This window comes from Melozone crissalis, unplaced genomic scaffold (genome assembly GCF_028551555.1).
Source record: "Melozone crissalis strain CALT ecotype California unplaced genomic scaffold, PUWL_Pcris_2 ptg000009l_1, whole genome shotgun sequence".
In the NCBI taxonomy this organism is placed as follows: Eukaryota; Metazoa; Chordata; class Aves; order Passeriformes; family Passerellidae; genus Melozone; species Melozone crissalis.
Genome location: NW_026535787.1, coordinates 17,405,809 through 17,423,624, shown reverse-complemented (window position 1 = coordinate 17,423,624; position 17,816 = coordinate 17,405,809). Strand labels below are relative to the sequence as shown.

The following is a 17,816-nucleotide window of genomic DNA, read 5'->3' as shown; positions in this document are numbered from 1 at the left end:
GACCCATTGTTTAGCATCTTTGACACAAATTTGGATGATCACTTCATACTCTTTAGGGCAGGGATGCCCTCACCACACTGGAGGCATGGGCTGACAGGGACATTATGAAATTCAACAAGCACAGCTGCAAAGTGCTGTATCTGTTTGGGATTAACCCCTGCAGTGACACAGGCTGGGGACTGGCTGGTTGGGAGCAATCTGGTGAAAAGCAGGGGGATCTTGGTGGGCAGGAGGCTGCACAGGGGCTAGCAGTGGGTCCTGGCAGCAGGGCAGGTCAGCAGTGCCCAGGGCTGTATGAACAGGAGCATGGCCAGGAGATTGAGGAAGTAATTTCCCGCCATTACTTACCACATGGGGAATTACACAGCTAGGCAGCATCCAGTGTTGGTCTCTCTGGATTTGGAGGTGGTCTCTCACCCCACCCCCAAATTCAGGACAGACCACAATAAATTGGAGCAAGTCTAGAGAAGGGCAAGCAAGATGGTCAGAGACTTGCTCAGATGGGACAAGGGAACCTAACAGCAGCCCTTACAGGGTTTCCCAAGAGGTGGCCAAGAACATGGAGCCAGGTTCCTCACATTGCTGTGTGTTGGGAGTGTGAGAAAAAACAGGCATGAGCCAAAACAAGGGAGGTTTAGAGTGGTTATAAGGGAAAAATGTTTTTCCCCTGTGTGGATGTTACCAGGAGCCTAGTGACACTCTGCAGAGTTCTTCCTTAGAGTCAGTCAAAACCTGATGATTAAAAAATAATTTTAAAAGGCAAAATAAGCCCCAGATAAAATAATACAGAATCTTGGTAATAGGGAGGAGTGGCACTGTGGAAAACCTGGAATTGTGTTGGTTCTTCATGTGGCAGGTCATGATAATGTTATCAAAACTGCAGAACTGAGTGTAGCAGGTTATTTGCATTACAAAGGGAACAATAAGTCAATACTTAATAGAGAAAATAAATACTTAATAGAGAAATTAAATAAATGAGATTTTATTTCACTCCATGTTGTACAGAATTTTGGTGACATACACTGCCTGTTAGAAAAGACGAGTCACTGTCTGAAATGATGAGTGTCAAATGAGTGAGTGCTGAAAGAGTTTGAACTAGGTAAAATATATCACAAGAACCAGTTAGTCTGTCCACGCCTTTTCACTGAAATTCTTCTTTTCACTTTGTCTCAAATCCCATTAATTTGGAAATCTGGAAATCAGTTTGGGCTAAGGACACTAGAATGCCCTGTCTTTGTCTTTTATGCAATGAAATGAATATGTCTTACATTTGACTAATAGACTAATGTGTGAACCCTGTATTTTTGATAGCGTGAGAGCTCAAATATTTGCTTACCAAAATGAGAATGGAATATTGGAAAAAAGTAATTACAGACTTCTAGAAAGTAGAGTTACAGTTTTCTTTTTTCTTCTTTTTCTTCTATAAACAGCACATCTGAAAGAATGTTCTTTGGCATCTCTTTTTCCTGAAGGTCTTTAGAGGAGATCCCATGATATTTGCAAGAGAGAGTCCAATAATTGAGTCACCCATAAGAGAATGGAAATTATAATTAACATTTATATAGCATATTTTATGAAAAACACACTTCACAAATAATTGAAAAACATTGCTGAAATGCACAGTATCAACCAGAAATTTTCTGAGAAAAAGCAGATCAAGTGTACTGTGAGTAAGTCTTTACCCTTGGAGAGCTCCACATGGCATTATTGTGCTTTTCAGAGTGAAGACAGGATTTTGTTTGTTAATGTTATTCTTTGCGCATTCTTCCTGCTTTAAATTAGAACAGCAAGGAGTTGAGGCACCTTGGCTTTTGCTTGTCAAAATAATCAGGAATGATAGGTGAATTGGGACTGAGCCCAAATCTCAACAAAAGCATATTTGTATTTGGAAATAAAATGTAAAATCTTGTCTCCTGCTCTTCTTCCTCTCGTGCCCTTGATTTTTCTTTTTTTTCCCCCATACTTTTGTTTTAGTTGTACTTGCTGGTCTGGGACCTATTAAAAGAGGACTAGAAAAGCTCTGCTTTGTCCCCAGATGTGCTGTGATACTATCTTGTTGGAATCTCCATTTTTGAGATCTAACCCAGAGAGAACCAGTTGAGGTAAGTAAGTAAACTTTTGTACCTGACTTTGTTACTTAAACATTAGTTTGGTGCTGAAAAGGAGGAGTCACTAGAGGATCAGAGGTTTTGTCTTTTCCTGTTTCATCTGCTTGAGACTTCTCATTCGTGCACTTAGCTTAATATTTTTTTACCTTTTATGTTAAAGGTGTAACACAAAACTGTCATTAACTGAATCTTCTTGGTTTGATATTTTCCTTCTGTGGAGCCAAAGGATGGGTAATGTACTTCCAGGCTTGTGTGAATGAGAGAAACCTGAGGAATGTGCTAGGTTTGATAACTTTGTGAATGGAAATCAGATTCTCTCTCTGTTTCAATGGAGTAGAGAACTGGATGCCTTAGGAGGTAAATTAGAGGAGAAATTGGATACCTGAACAGCATTATGGAAGTGCAGGATAGTGATTGAAGTCCCAGGAACTGCCTTATGTTCCCTTGTTTAGTTTTGCACTGTCAACATCCATTGAAATGGCAGGAGGATTTAGAAGAAAGGAAAGCAGAAGCTTTCCTTTAGGAGAAAGAAAAAATTTTATTTTTTTCTTTTCTCATTTTTCATGTAGAAGAGATTTCCAAGGAAAGGTCAGTCCTGCAAGAAAAGAAGTGGACAAAACCAGTGATTATCTATTTATCATCTATGGATGGTGCAGATGAGGGGACCATATTAGAAAATTATAAGGAGATATTATATAACTGATTCTTGTACTCCTGATGTGTATTAAATGGAAAGTTACACTTGCATCTGCGTATACCAAAATTGTCCCTGACAAAGCGTATCCTTGATAAGACAGAAGAAAATGCATCTTGATATGGGTTTTTGAAGTCTGGGTTGGGCAGAGCTGTGTTCTACAGGGATCAGAGGGAAAGGGACCTGCACAGTCTGCCAGGGTCTCAAGGGGAAGGTTAAGTATCTGTATGGAACACCTAAGCAGAGAAGACATGGTTGGATAATGCACCGAGGAGAAAGAAGTAAGATGTAAGTGGCAGCAGTGAAGCAAGTGTTTGTGAAAACAGGGATGGGACCATATTTATCTATGAGAGGGCTTGTGAGGTAGGCAAGTAATTAATATGTTTGTTTCACTAAGATTTCTCTGAGTAGAAGTTGGCCTTTGTGCATTTTTTTTGGAAGGTGTTGTGTAATCTTTTGAAGGAAAGTGAGTTTGCCCTAAGACAAATAGGAGAGTCCAGTTTACACTAATACAAAGACATCTCTGTGTGACCATGGAGCAATTTTTCCCATTATTCCTCCCAAGAGACAGTTACATCAAATGACTGATTTCTTATTTTTTAGTTTTGAAGAGAAAAAATAGAATATGGTTTCTGGAACATTTTTGAAAATAGTACTTCAACTTAAAAAACAATAAGAATGGCATGTTTTCTCGCTGTATCCATCTTTCTGCCATTTAACACTCTTTTGGGGTGGTGTTTTGGGAGAGCCCTGTCTAGCTGTATGGCCTTTCAAACATCTTTTCATCTCCTTCTAATTGTACCTGTCTCATTTACCTGTTCAGAGTGTTCATATTTAAGGTCTCAATCCTCCCAAAGATCCTTCAGGTAATAGTGCTTGGGGATTTTTTGGGGTCTGTCTCAAATATTGACTTTTCAAGTTGCTCTTCCCAGACTTGAGTTAGTGAATAATAAAAACATTTCCTTATGTCCAAATTCAGATAGTATGATGAGTCTGGAACACATTCCCATAGTCCAGCTGTTTTTGTTATAGCTGTGTGCTCTCCACATTGATTAGAAGAGCTTGAAATTCCTCAGGTTTGCCTCTAAGACAATGACTGCTGGGCCTCTAAGACAATGACTGCTGGTTTCTTTTGTGAAGTTCTTCTTGAATTATGGCAAACATGGGGTCTTTTTAAGTACTTGATCAATCTGATCTTTAAGAAATGTTCTCATATGCTTAAAGATATTACTTTTTTATTTTAAACCACTAGTTTCTATCCCAGGTACGAGCTGTGTGATTTTCCCAGCTTATAAACACTATGGAAGCAGAACAATGTCAGGTCCAGTCAAGCAGGGAGTGGAAGCAGGCTAAGCCTACTGAAGAACTTCACATATTGTAAGCAAGAGATATGTTTAAGCTTGGTTGTTGATGGTTCTTTTGGTTTGGTTTTGGTTAGATTTTTTTGTGTTATTTTTTTTTTCCCCTTGGGGACAATTTTCTTTGTTTGTTGGGTTGTTCCTTGTTTGGTTTTGGAGTTTTTATTTTGAGGGAGAGACAGAGAGAGCTATCACTACTTAGTTGAATAGATTTAATCTCTTTGGAATCTTTTCCAGAGACTGATACTGAATTCTTCCTTTTCTTCTGCTTTACCCTTTCCTTCCCACCTTCTCACTTGTGAGTGGGACCAAATGCTGTGCTTACTTGGCTCATTGTAAACCTGGAATACAACAGCTTTTAATGGAAAAATGGAATTTCTTTTCTATCTGAAGTTATGTTAGTGGTGAGAAGATCACCCTGGAATGAGAAGTGTTGCTTTATTCCTTTCAATGTGCGTTGTACCCATTAACTCACCAGACACTTATGAAAGGGAAAATTATAAAGTATTTTTAAATTGCCAGCACTAGATACAAGTGAAAAAATGACATTTAGATTTTTCAAGTCCAGTTCTTTTGCTGAATAAATATTTACAATGCCTGTTTATAATGTCATGTCAAATTAAACTAGTATTTATTTTGCCTGGATGAAAGCCACAAGTAGCCTGAATTAACCTTAAGAAAAATGTTGAGATTGCAAAAATACTGAGGTCAATATAGCAAACAGTTCTCTGAGTACTGCAAATGCTGTTTTTGCAGTTTAAGTCCAGCTCTCTTGGATAAAACAGTGAAAATGTCTCTCAGATCAGTTTTCCATTAACAGAAAGTTTGATATTCATGATTTTATTTTCATGAAATAGAAGTAATAAAATGGTAATGTGTTACACTTAGTGATGGAAAAGATCTTGTAACAAACTCCAGAAAATTATCGCAGGGGCAGCCTGATAATATTTTTTTATGCTAATTCTGGTTTTGCAGTGGGAGTGAATGATGTCATCCTGTCTCCTCCCACTGTGTAAACTCAGCTCGTGTCAAAGTGTTGCTGCTGCCTCTTGTCACAGAGAGAACGGTTCCCTTAAATGCAGCTGCAGTCCTTCTGTGTGGTACCTGTCAGAGCCATTCCCAGTGCGAGGTTGGGTTTGTGACCATCATGTCAAGATTTGTCTGTCTGCTTTTCTGTGGATATATTGCACTAAACCTGGGAAATACTCAGAAATTGCCACGAGGCAAGTAGCTATGAACGACTTTCTGGGGGGTTTGTTTGTTTTTCTGTTGTGGGACTTCGGGGGGGGGGGGGGGGGGTGGGTTTAAAGCCTGTGTTTTGTTATGGAAATTTGCTTTCAACATGTTAGAAATGATTGAGGGTAATAGACAAGATGAAAGAAGGTCAGGGAAAAGAGCAAATCCAGGTATAATAGCAACCTTAAAGCTCTTGTATAAAATAAGCTCAAAAGTTTTCATGGTATCTTTTGACTCTAATGAGAATTATCATGACAGAGTTACTGTATTTAATGATTTTATAGTGATTTGGACAGCAGTGTGCAGGTCTGTGGTTTAATATCTTAAAGACAATGTGACTTGGAGGCACCCTGTGCTGCTGGTGAAGAGTTCAGTTCCGTCTTTGAAAGAACTTGTATGCTTTCCCTTTATCTCTATCCCAGCAATTCAGTAGGAATTGACTAGTGTTGGTCAGGTTGCATGCATTTTGAGAGAGAGAAATATTATTGATTAAAATTTATACAAATAGAAAAAACCCTCCAAACCTGTGTGAATATTTGTTTAACCATTCCTTTCTCCCAGAGTCTGGAAGTACAGTAGATTTGCAAAGCTGGCAGTGATCTCTTCTCCATGGTTATATGACACATGTAACATTGGCATTTTAATAGTATTTTATTGCTTACTGCATGAAGAGCAGTAAGAGCATAAAATTAAAAGAATATTTCTCTATCTGGATGGTAAGACACTTTGTAGTGCCTTGGCATTAAGGCAGCAATTTCACAACTGTTTCTGTGCTGCACGTATTGCTCTCACTTTGTGGCAGTGCTTGCCTGGGTCCACTGTGCTTTGTAATGCATTTCACATCTGCATTCTCCTGCAGCCACCGACTGCAGAAGAACTGTGATTCAGTTATGAGAGTGTTTATTGACAAATAAGCACTTTGAGGGCTTCCTAGGAGATTCTCTTTCATAGAAAGGAATAAAAGTTATTTTGGACAGTTGAGGTGATTTTTGATCCCCACTCCTTTTTAAGATACTTTTTCTTTTTCCAGAATTTCATTATTTTTCTTTCTTTCCTATGATGATGTTCTTTTGAAATTGTCTTTCTTTTAATCTCATGTTCTGGAGCCAATGTGGAGGGGTTTTTTGCATACTGGTAATAGTAGAACAGTGTGTAGTCTGCAAGTAACAGATATGCAGTTCAAGTCAAGCTAACTCTAAGAATTTAGTTTTGTCAAAAAAGGACTTAAGAGAGGATTATGTTGACCAGACAGGAATCTTGTATGTGTTGCCTAGACTGAGGGAAGGAACTTTTCCAGTGCTTGTCTTTTTAAATGATTTCACTGGACTTTCTGCTCACTACTGTAAAATAGTGGCTCTAAGTTTATGCTAACTGTGAAATTCAGACAAAGCTTCTAATCCACTGCAAGATTAACTCTGGCATGCATTTTTTCTGTCCTAAAATAACATTGCAGAAGTGAAGTTTTGTTTGCCAAGTGCATAAAACTGCAGGTGGAAACTTCATTTCTTTTCAGTGAAATAACGTTTTTAAGATCCTCCCATTGCAGTCTAATTCTTTTGTTTGTAGCTGCCTCTCCAGTTACTATTTTCAAATAATGCATTGAAAAAGCAAGTGTATTAGTACTTAGCTGCTATCCAGAAATGTTCAAAGGATTGTCTTCTACAGCACTGTCTTGTTTGATAGGGATTACAGACTTTTTTTTGTAAGCAAAGAGAATGTGTGGATCTTAAAGTGTTTTAAAAATGAAAATATGTACTAGTAATATTCTGTTTTAAGAGGGCTTCTCTGCCTTGCTCTGCAAGCTTAAATTCCAGTGAACTTCTGTGCTCTTCAAGTCCCAAAGCATGCAACTGAGGTTTCAGAGTCACTCTTGCTCTCTGGGGAACAGTGGAATCAAGTTCGTAACTTGAAGGAGAGCAATCTGGCCAAACTCTCTTTCTGTGGTGCAGGTACTTGTGGGAACAGGTTATCAGAGCAAATCTTGCCCTTCTTATCAGCACTTTGCAATTCTAGTGCTCAAATCTTCTCTCCCAGAGGTGAAACACGTTGACCCCATGTCTCATGGACTGGGATTTCCTTGCACTGGTACAAGGTGGAAGGAACATCTTGCCTCCTGCAGCTGCAAAGGAACAGAGCCAGCACAGTGACTTCCAGAGCTGTTTGAGAGACATGTGCAAATGTGCTGGTCAGGAGGCTGGAACACAAATTGCTCCCTTTTCCCATGTATTTTTTGTAGTTTCACCTCCATACGTGTGTTTTACTAGGATGAAAAAGAAAATATTATTGCTGTTCTCAAAAGTGTTTTTTTTATTAATGAATTCTTTCATTGTTTTGACATCAAAGGTTAAGGTATTGTTGGAGGAATAATAATGATAAGTGAAGACAATATAATTGGGGAAGGAAGGCTGGTGGGTAGTGTGTTTTAGTATGAAGGCAGTGGTTTTTTGCAGTTACGTTTGTGTTTCATTTGAGGGATCAGCTGCTAAGAAAATTCTGCAGTCAGTGCCTTTGGATGCTGAGTGAGGGATCACAGAACATCAGAGTGAGAGATGGTGGTGCCATTACAGATGACATTTCATCCAGTATTTCAGCAGCTGTCTGTTTAACTTTGTCTAGCCTCTAAAGTTTTCTTCTAATTAGAATTTTTCTACTTATTTTTCTCATTATGCCATTATGCCAGTGCCACCCAACATACATGATTCTAAAGTTCAACACTGCTGTGCTTTATTGATGGATGGAAACATGCTCTAATTTTTATGGTTCTGCATAACAGAAAAGTTCCATTCTTAAAGAGCTCAGTGTTGTCTCTCTAGACCGGAATTAAGAACAGGCAAAAAGACTTCTCTTTAGAGAATGAGTTGGTAAGCAGATCATCCCAGATCTGAGACAGAGATGAGAAAACAAAGCCACAGAATCCAGAACAAACAAGTTACAGGACGTAATCCCCAAAATTGTACTGCCCTATAAACCGTGTTTCATTGTCATCTTTCCAGTTGGAGCTGATACAATTGTTGAAGGAACAACTGAAGAATAAGTTCTTAGTGTTTGGTAAAACAGCATTTCATGTTTTTGATTTTGGCACTTGACTTTCTAGTTACAGCACAGAGACACATGGAAATGTGGTTTTTCATTAGAATCTCTGTTTCTGATAGCTCTTGTCTATCTACAGGTTCTGTTTTACTTTGTTAGAGCTGAAAAGAATTTGGGGTTGATCCCTTCTTATAAAATTTCAGTTTTAGGAAGTTATTTACAAAAAGAGTCTCAATGGTTTTTTCTGGGTTTTTTTTCAGGGGATTTTTTGACATATTTCTGACCACTGTGGTTTTCCTACTATTTGAATTAGTCATCAGGTACAGTGGAATTCAGGTCCATCCTGGTTCTACTTTCCAGGACTCAGACCTGTCATACTCTGCTGTCCAGGAAGGGCTCAGGAAACCCTAATTTGGCTTTCTCCTGGTTGCTGTCTTCTTAGGGGAAAAGAATATGGACTTGACATGTCTTAGGGGACCATGTGAAAAAGCCTGATTTACAAACTCGTGTAGGGAAAACCAGATCCAAAACTTCCTTGTATCTACAGTTGTCAGCAGTGGGGTTAAGGGGGAAAAATAATTGTTTTGCACTGAGGATTTGTTTCTTTGTTTGGAAGTCCTGAGTATGTTTGGTCTGATATTGTAGATAGCTACTAGCTAATATTTGTACTTAAGGTAATTATAACTGACATCCCTTTTAGAGTGAATGCTGTATTTACAGTAGACTCCCAAACTTTGACATTTGAGAAAAGGAGTAGACTAATTTTATTCCTAGCTAAGTTTGCTGGCTGTGCTATGTTACGTAATGCATCTTACTAAGCTGAGCATGTGTTTTCATTTACTAGTGTCAAACAGTTAAAACAATGTGGAGTTATTGCAATGTATCACAGTTATTATATTACAACAGCCAAACTTTAAACTTTTGTGCTGCCCTCTCCCTTCCTGCCTTTGGTAGCTGTAGGGTGGCACAACAAAAAATGCAAGACAGGGAGAAGTCTCCTGGAAGTTGTGGGTTTTGAGCATGCAATGAAGCTGGCATATCAAAATATCACAAAAGGATTGAAATGACGTATGGTTTATATATTACTGTCCCCATGGTTTATAAAACATCTTTCTGGGAACTATTTTTCAAAATTCACAATGCATTAACCTTTAAAAAACGCTCTTGTGAAGAAGAGCCAGTTTGAACCAAATTATTTAACTTCAGATTTTGTTGTGTCTGGAAAAAGAAGTGCAAAATTAATTTGGGTTTTTTGTGAAATATTTTTCTTATGTTTAATGACACATAAGTGACAAGTCCAACAGGAAATTTAAAAGGTATCCTTTATCTGGTGTCAGAGAGTGACAAGGGTTTTCAGTCGCTAGATATGTCATGGCAAATTTGGCTGATTCTTGCTGAGAGTGAAAACAGCCCATAAGAATGTAACAATTATAGCGGTTCATTTAAACAAAATTATCTTATCATGCAGACAGTTGTGTCCTAGGCTTGCACATAAACATATCAAAACCCAGTACTGAGTGTCAAGCTTCTGAGTTCAAAGATAATCTGTAGTACCAGAATGCCATTTTTTGTATTGGCACATGCAGTGGTGCAACATTGTGATGATACATATGGGTGGATTCTGCCAGAATGAAATTCCACTGCATGTGAATGCCTCCAAATGATCTCACTGCTGGGTAATCTATATAACCTTCCACCTCTTCATTTTAATTTTCCTGTTCCCAAATATCTCTTTTCAAACCTTATTTTTCAGCTCTCCTCCATATAATCTTTGGCTCTAGCTGTTCCAGAAGGACAAGTTACATATTTCACTTGAGGGGAGAGCTGTAGGCTAATCCTGCTGCTGCTGTGGGGCCAGACCTACTGTTTATGGATGGCACAGTCTGTGTATCTGTTGACTGATAATACAGTGATTGGACAATGGGTTTGAGCCTTCTTGGGACCTTTTGGACTCATCAGGTGTGCACTGCATGTGGAAACAAAAAAACCTCTGCCTGCTCCAGGGGGAAAAGATGGCTAGCAGTGACCTGCCATAGTCAGAACTGTTCATGCAGCTCCTAGAGGATTTATTTTCCTTGGGGGTATTCAAGTGCTGACTTGAAATTGTTTGTGAGCAAGACAGATTTGTTGCTGTGGAGCATTCTTGACTGCTGCCTTTTACAGAAGACAGTTGGAGTCCTCCTCACTGGCATGGTGGATAATGGTGAGAACAGAAGCAGGTATTCGTGTTCTGGACAGCCTAAAATAGGTGCCATTAACATAACAGCCCAGTCTGCAATGTCTTCCCAAGTGAAAAGGGCAGCTGGAAACAGGCCAGATCCTACTCAGACTTGCTTGGCAGGCCTTAGTTCAAATGGTCTTAGTTAAAAATTGTTTTTTCTACAATACAGCATAACATGTATGTAATGCTGGTTTGCATTGTGAGATACATATTTGCCTTATTGGGCTGTGAGAGTGGTGCTTGTGAAGATGACTACTGGCAGCATCATGAATGAAACTATTGTGTGGGCAGGGCCTGGGCCAACTTTTCCAGTACTGCCATCCCTCAAAACAAAACAATGATGTGCCATTTTACTCTGGCTGCATCAACTCTAAACGTCCTCATTTGAGCAAACTAGAGTGTGTCATATCAAGGGGAAGAAAAAACAGGTCAAGTTTTGAACCCATAAATGAATTTCTACTGTTCATGAAGTCGTGATTGTAGTTATGGTCACCAGAATGGAATGCTTTTGCACTCACTGCTTCACCAAAGTGATGTGATCAGAGTGTGTAGGTATCCAGGCAAGGTTGTGGAAGGATGGTTGCATTAACAATATCAGCACAGTCTTCACCCATTCAGAGCTGCTGAATAAAATGCTGGTGAAGAGTTGAGGCTCCAGCTATGAAGATTCTAGACCTAAGGGCAGGGAGTAGGGAATGCTCTTCTATGAGAGGAAAGCTACTTTCTTCCCAGTCTGGAGAGGAGTTTTACTGCACTTCTTCAGAGGTTGGTAGACAAAATATAACCTGTGTTCTCTAAAATGCTTTGGAGTTGTTGCTGAGGTCCATCACTTTGCAAGAATTTAGTATTATTTACAGCATCTTCTGGAAGAAAAATAAATGAGGCAAGTGAATCCATAAATTATTTTTAGACTAATTGTAGCCATGGCTCTTATATTAATACTGTTTACCTTGAACAAACATGTCATTAGGGCTCCATGTGAATAAATCCACTTTGATAAAACCCAACTAATGACATGCATAAACCTCTGCATGTGATTTGATTTTTATTTATTTTGTGTGCGTATGGGGTATGCTAACACTAGGGTGTCGCTGCATGTACTTAAAAAGAAATTGTAATTCTATACTCTTTCTCAAGCTGAAGAGTTGATGGCAAAATAGAATCTCAAAGTATGAGGGAATTATTTTTTAGGGCTATTCCAGAATTTAATATGGTTCTAAGGTTTTGCATTATTCTTAAAAATCTGCTCAGGAATAGCATGATTCAATAGAGTGGGAAAAGATTCTTTCCAATCACCTGCAGTTGTGGCATTAGTTTATGAATCTATAAATGGCCACAGAATGCTTGATATGAGTTTACATAATTAATACTTTGGGAACCTGGCCAATTTTAAAGGACTGAGAGTGTATGTGGGATAACATTATTTTTAAACTCACATTTGGAAAAGACTTTTCTTCTTTTGTCAGCTGCTTGCAATATCTGCCTTATATTAATTATTCAGTTTCATTTTTCTTTCTGTGATGGAAATGTCTGGAGTAATTTTAGAACACATAAAATTGTGGTTGGTTCAAAAATACACATATGTGTGCTTGAAATGTCCCAGAAGACAGTTTTCTGACTCCGAAGTTAAAACATTTTCTGGCAATTTAGATTACCTCATTAGCACAGTTCAAGCCTATACATGAACAAGAAAAATGCACACTGAGAAAATGACAAGACTTTCAGACTTTATCGCTTATCACTGGTCTTTTGAAAGCTCAGTGTCAGTACAACATGGACAAACACACTGAAAACAAAGGCTGGGGTGCAATAGTCTGAAAGTTGATAAGAGATTGGCCTTTGGGATAGAAATAATAGAAATAAAACTGCTGTGTGACCTGAACGTTTTGGCAGAGTTCCATTCTGTAGCTCATACAAACCCTGAAGTAGTTGGATTAAATGGCAGGGCAGAGTTTTTATTTATAGCACAGTGTGCAGCTTGTTTCACAGTCAGGGAAGTGGCTGCAGTCAGGCTTAAGAGCCATGCATTCCCTTGGTTTGATGGAGACCTGACTCAGGTAAAAGTGGTGAGGTTTCATATTCAGCTTGAATCAATAGGTCTCCTTCTTCTGTCATAAAGCTGATTAAGAGACATTTACTGTGTGAACATGACTATGAAATTGCTCCACAGTGACAGCTCATCATTTGCTACCTTAGAGATGAGCACCAGCTTTTAGCTATGGTCTGACAAGCACCAATACTGCATCTCTTCAGCAATCCTTCCTGCTCCTTTTCTTACAAGGAACACAAGAACTGGCAATTCTAATAGAAATGTCTTCTTGCTTGTGTTGGTTATGTAACTCAGTTGGTGTTATGGAGTAGGAGGTGATTTATGTCCTTTGTTAATCAAGCCTGTATAAACATAAATAAGATTTTTTCCCCAGAAGATTAAAATACTAATTATGCAATTAATTTTAGCTGAAGAATTTCTTTTGAATTGTTGGCAGATTTGGGGATTTTTGCTCCTAACAGAAAGTCTGTACTCACTTTGCACACAAGTAGCCAAGTCATGAGTGTGATTTCACAGACTCTCTGGTACACTGAGGCATACACGTGCACACACAAAGGCAGTGTGGGATCTTGCTCATTTGATTTTGGTAAATGCATTACATAAAAAATTATCTCTTTCAGTCTTTCACACTTTCATCAATCTCCTGTACTCTCACAATTTTGGTAACCTGATCAAATGGCAGTTGATAAAAGCATTAGTATGTTGTTAATGTACAGCCATGAATTCTTAGAAAGCAGCTTCTCAGTAATGTAGCAGATGTTTGTGTTCCCTTTCCACTCAGAAATACTTACAGCAATTAGCAAGGGAGATCATATGCTATTATTATACTTATTTGAAGGCAATGTGAAGTTGCTCATAGTATTAAGGATGAAGAAAAGTTGCATATAGGGAATAGATGATCTCATTTATGCCCTGTTGAAACTTCAGGCATTGTGAATAATTTTTTCCATGACATGGCCCTTCTAGATTTTTTTCAATAATTTGTTTTTGCAGTATTAAAACACTTGTCAAAAAAACTGGCACAGGGAATACATCTCATGTAAAAACTCTGAAGTCGTGAAGCATTATTTATGTGCTTAATACACTCTTAAGAGAGAGAGCATTCCTTGAGAATTAATGTAATCTACTGCACACTGGGTTACAAGATCAGTAATGAGAGAGACATAGCTTCCTACATACCATAAATTCTCCATGAGCATTTGGATAAATGCCTGAGAGAAGTACAAGTAAAAGTGCAAAGTCAGGCCTACAAGGATTGCTTAGCTGATGGTGTGCATAGATGTACATGCCCCTATCCCACCCCAAAGTTTTCATAAGCCTTCCTTTTGTGTAGCTGATAGTATTCTTTATTGTTATTTTTCCTTCAATGAAACACCAGCTGGAGAATTTATTTTTAAAAATAATATAGACATAGGAAGATAGGTTGGAAAGAGAGATTACTTCCTGCAGCTTTCTTTCATCTCTGGAGATAAAAGGCAACATGGTGAAAATAGAGCAGGTGATGTAACAGATAAAGAATTTGGAAATATAGTCAGAGAGCCTGAACTCTATGCCATGTTCTGGGTAGGAAGGGAAATATGTGGGAGGAAAGATGAAGCACCTTCATTATCAAAAAAATAGGTATTTGTCTTATCTTAATACTCCATTAATCATAGACATAGTTTTTATTTTACGTCTGGTACACTTACCAGGCTTGGTGTCCATTATTTTCTGCTATCCAATGATTTAGTGGATAGCAGATTTAGTGGAACCATTTACTTCATATTTTAGTTTTCTTAAGATGAGTTAACAATGTCTCTGCTTCACAGTGTGTTCATAAAGCTGAAAAAGAATTTCTGTCAAATTTAGGAATTCTAAACATATGACATATTTTTTAGTACTTTTTAAATTAAAGATGTAATTTGTTGCTTCTCTTCTCCAGAAGTGTTTGAACTGTAGGATCTTTCCTTTGATCTCTGCAAATTCAAAATGTGGAAGAATATAGAAGAAGATTAAAAGGATCACCTCTGATTTTTCTTAATCTGTTGGGGTTTTTGTTGGGTTTATTTTAAAGTAGTAGTAAGAAGCCAGGTCATCAGTCCTGAGATCTGTCTCATCTAATGGTGCAAGATGAGATACATTTTCCAGCTGAGAAAACTATGTGCAGTTGGAATCAGTCCTTATAGGACTGGGCTGCATCCAGCAAGTGTCACAGACATGTGTGAGAACGTTCAGTTTGGAGACCAGGAACATAAGTGAAACCACTTTATTTTGACTGCTCTTTTGGAAACATAGGGCAATGTTTTAAATTTACATTTTGTTTGTTTGTTTGTGTCTACAGCTTTCTAAACCAAAGGAAAGTAACTGGCTAAAAGCTTTTTTGACTCCATTGACTAGCCCGAATCACAGTTGTCCAAGCTCAATAGAATTTAATATTTAGGTACTGCTTTTGTTACTGACAGAGTTTTCTTACTCTTTCTGAGTTTAGCATTTGATATAAAACACTGCCCAGGAATTCTTATGTGTGCTTCAGATATTTAATTGCTTTATCATCTGTCTGCTTCTTAAAAGTGGGGAATTTATTCCAAAGTTAACACAGAATATTGCAAACACCTTTGCCAAGTGCCATTCAGAGCTGTTGATCCTTGCTTTATTTGAAGTCCTGGGTGTTGGGTGTTATTTGGAGCAGAGAACACACGTATTTTGGATGATCATATGCAAGTTGCAATGCTGGAAGTGGAAAACAATTGTGACTTCAGAAAAAGGATAATCCCATTCCATTTCCATATTTTTGCATATTATTTTAAAGATTCTTGCTTCAATTATACCCAGCATAGTGGGGGGACTTATAAACAGAATGCCACCTATTTCTGAATGGGCGTCAGCATCTAATTTTCCTTCAATTCCTAAGCAGGTCATTATGGACAACTCATCTGCATCTATTCTTTTCCACAACCCAAGTTCTTTCCCCAGTGTACACAAAGCACAAAACATTCTCCCTCACTTAAGTGAGTGTAGGAATTACACTGGATGTTGCTCAAGACCCAGAAAGAGCTTCTTAAGCAATATCAAAGAGGTATCAAAAGGAACTTTGGACCTTTAACCACTGACTGCAATTCTTTGAGCCCAGTTTTCCATCTCCCCTGTAATGTAGGCATCCAGTCTGCATTTCTCCAGTCTGACAGGAAGGATACCTGTGGAAATTGTGCCAAAATTGACATAAATGATGTTCACCCCTTTCCCATTGTATGCAAAGCCAGGAATAACATTACAGAAGGCAGCAAGCTTTGCCAGACAGCCTGGCCTTGGTAAATTTGCTCTGGCTGTTCCAAATCACCTTCTTGTTCATCATGTGCATAGGTGGGACTGTTCCTGGTGACTGAGCCTAGGGACAACAGCTTGCAGTTTCCTGGGTGCTCTTTCTTGCCTTTACTCAATCGATTGCACTGTGATATTTTTTTCTTCGTAACGAATTAATCTTACTTCTCCCTGGCAATTCTCTTATGTTTATCTATATACTGAAGAGACCATGCCTAATTGGATTTTCATTTTCTATGCCTTAGAGACAGGAAGTAGGATACTGGGATTCGTGCAGGGCACTGAGGAGGGCAGCCCTCCTTGAAGCTTTATGGTATATACTTAGATGTGCAGAAAAAAAGTATTAGCTCTTGGAAAAATAGCTTTTTTGCAAGGAAACATAGGGCTGAAATGGACTTCCTGAACTTATTTTGACCACTTTGTTCTTATTCTCAAGACCATTTGTTTCAGAGTGTATCTCCCTGTATCAGTTTTCCAGGTATATTCCTTGCTGCAGTTTGTCTCTTCACAAATATGGAGCAGAAGTAATTTATTCTGCTTTTCCTCAGGGCTTTGTTTGTTTGCTGTATATATTTGGATACTGTTTTCATATCTGTCTATGTACTTTTCCTCCAAGCTCAATGACTCCTGTTTTCTCAGGCTTCTTTCCTGGGTAATATACTCTGTACCTCTAGTCATTGAATTTGATTTTTTTTCCTGAATTTATCAAGATGGTCTGTTTTGCAGTGCTCTATATATTTATCTATTAGTGGGTGACAAACTATGTATTTATCCAGTAGTGATAAAATACCTTTTTAGAAGTGAGAACCAACATAAAAGGACTGGGATTCATTTCTTCAGATTTAAAATAGAGAAGGTAACAATTTTGAAACATACCTAGCCATGTTGGGAATTCTAAGATTCATAGATTAATTTACAACTAAAGGGTTGGGAGTACGTGTTGGTTTCAAATTGTTTCAGCTTGTAAATCCTCCTAGTTGTCTAAATACTACTATCTTTAAGCAGGTTTGTCCCTAAAAAATAACCATGTGCTTAATCAGAGAAGGAGGTAAAACAAAGTTAGCTTTAAAATCATCTAACCCAATGTTACAGAAACTCAGCTAAAGACTTGCTCTTTCATTTATTTGGATTATGGCAAATAACTTATCACAGAAGAGGATTTCAGTGTATGACTACCTATTTTGTTCTATTAGGGCAGATAAACATGCACATTTCAATTTATTACTGCTTGAAGTTTTTTTAACTGTTGACTTGGAGTTGCCTTATTGTAACACAGTAGAATTTATCCTTTCTTGCTGTTGGTTATTTTGATATTCTTCTTTTGAATGATTACTCCCAAAGTGTTTCAAAAGATCCCCGATGAGTAGTCACAGAGTGAAAAAAAATTTAAGTATCATGACATAATAAATGGTGATGACATGTAAGGAATAGACTCCAAATTGGCTGTAGGAAAAGAGTCCCTGACTACAACCTGGGTACACAGCAACCCATGAAGCAGATTACCTATGCACTCAGTAATAAACACTACCATCCTGGGTTGTAAAGTGCAGTGTCCTCACTCTTCTCGCAGAAGCAAAGGTGGCTGCAGTTCCAGACTGTTTTTATTATGCCTTCAATTTTCGACTCTTCACAAATCTTTGTAAATTGGAGGTGCTGAAGGAAGTGGAGGTGCCAAACACTGCCTGGCACTGAGCAGATAACGGCAGTGATAATGCACTGCCTGCCCATGAGCACAGTCATGGGAGACTTCCTGCATTCAGGTCTGTGGTCTTTAGTACCAATTGCTTCAATACATTTGAAGTTTATGGGCAGAGCCAGTCCA

At 38.3% G+C, this 17,816-nt stretch overlaps 1 protein-coding gene across 1 annotated transcript in view; it reads left to right on the top strand.

Moving 5' to 3' along the window:
- Positions 1–5,221: 5,221 nt before the first annotated feature.
- Positions 5,222–17,816, top strand: part of ABI3BP (ABI family member 3 binding protein) — a 135,280-nt gene continuing 122,685 nt past the window's right edge. Inside the window, exon 1 of the mRNA XM_054270463.1 lies at positions 5,222–5,383. Within this exon, the coding sequence (XP_054126438.1) occupies positions 5,308–5,383 (76 nt within the window). The 5' untranslated portion in view covers positions 5,222–5,307. The remainder of the gene's footprint in view (positions 5,384–17,816) is intronic.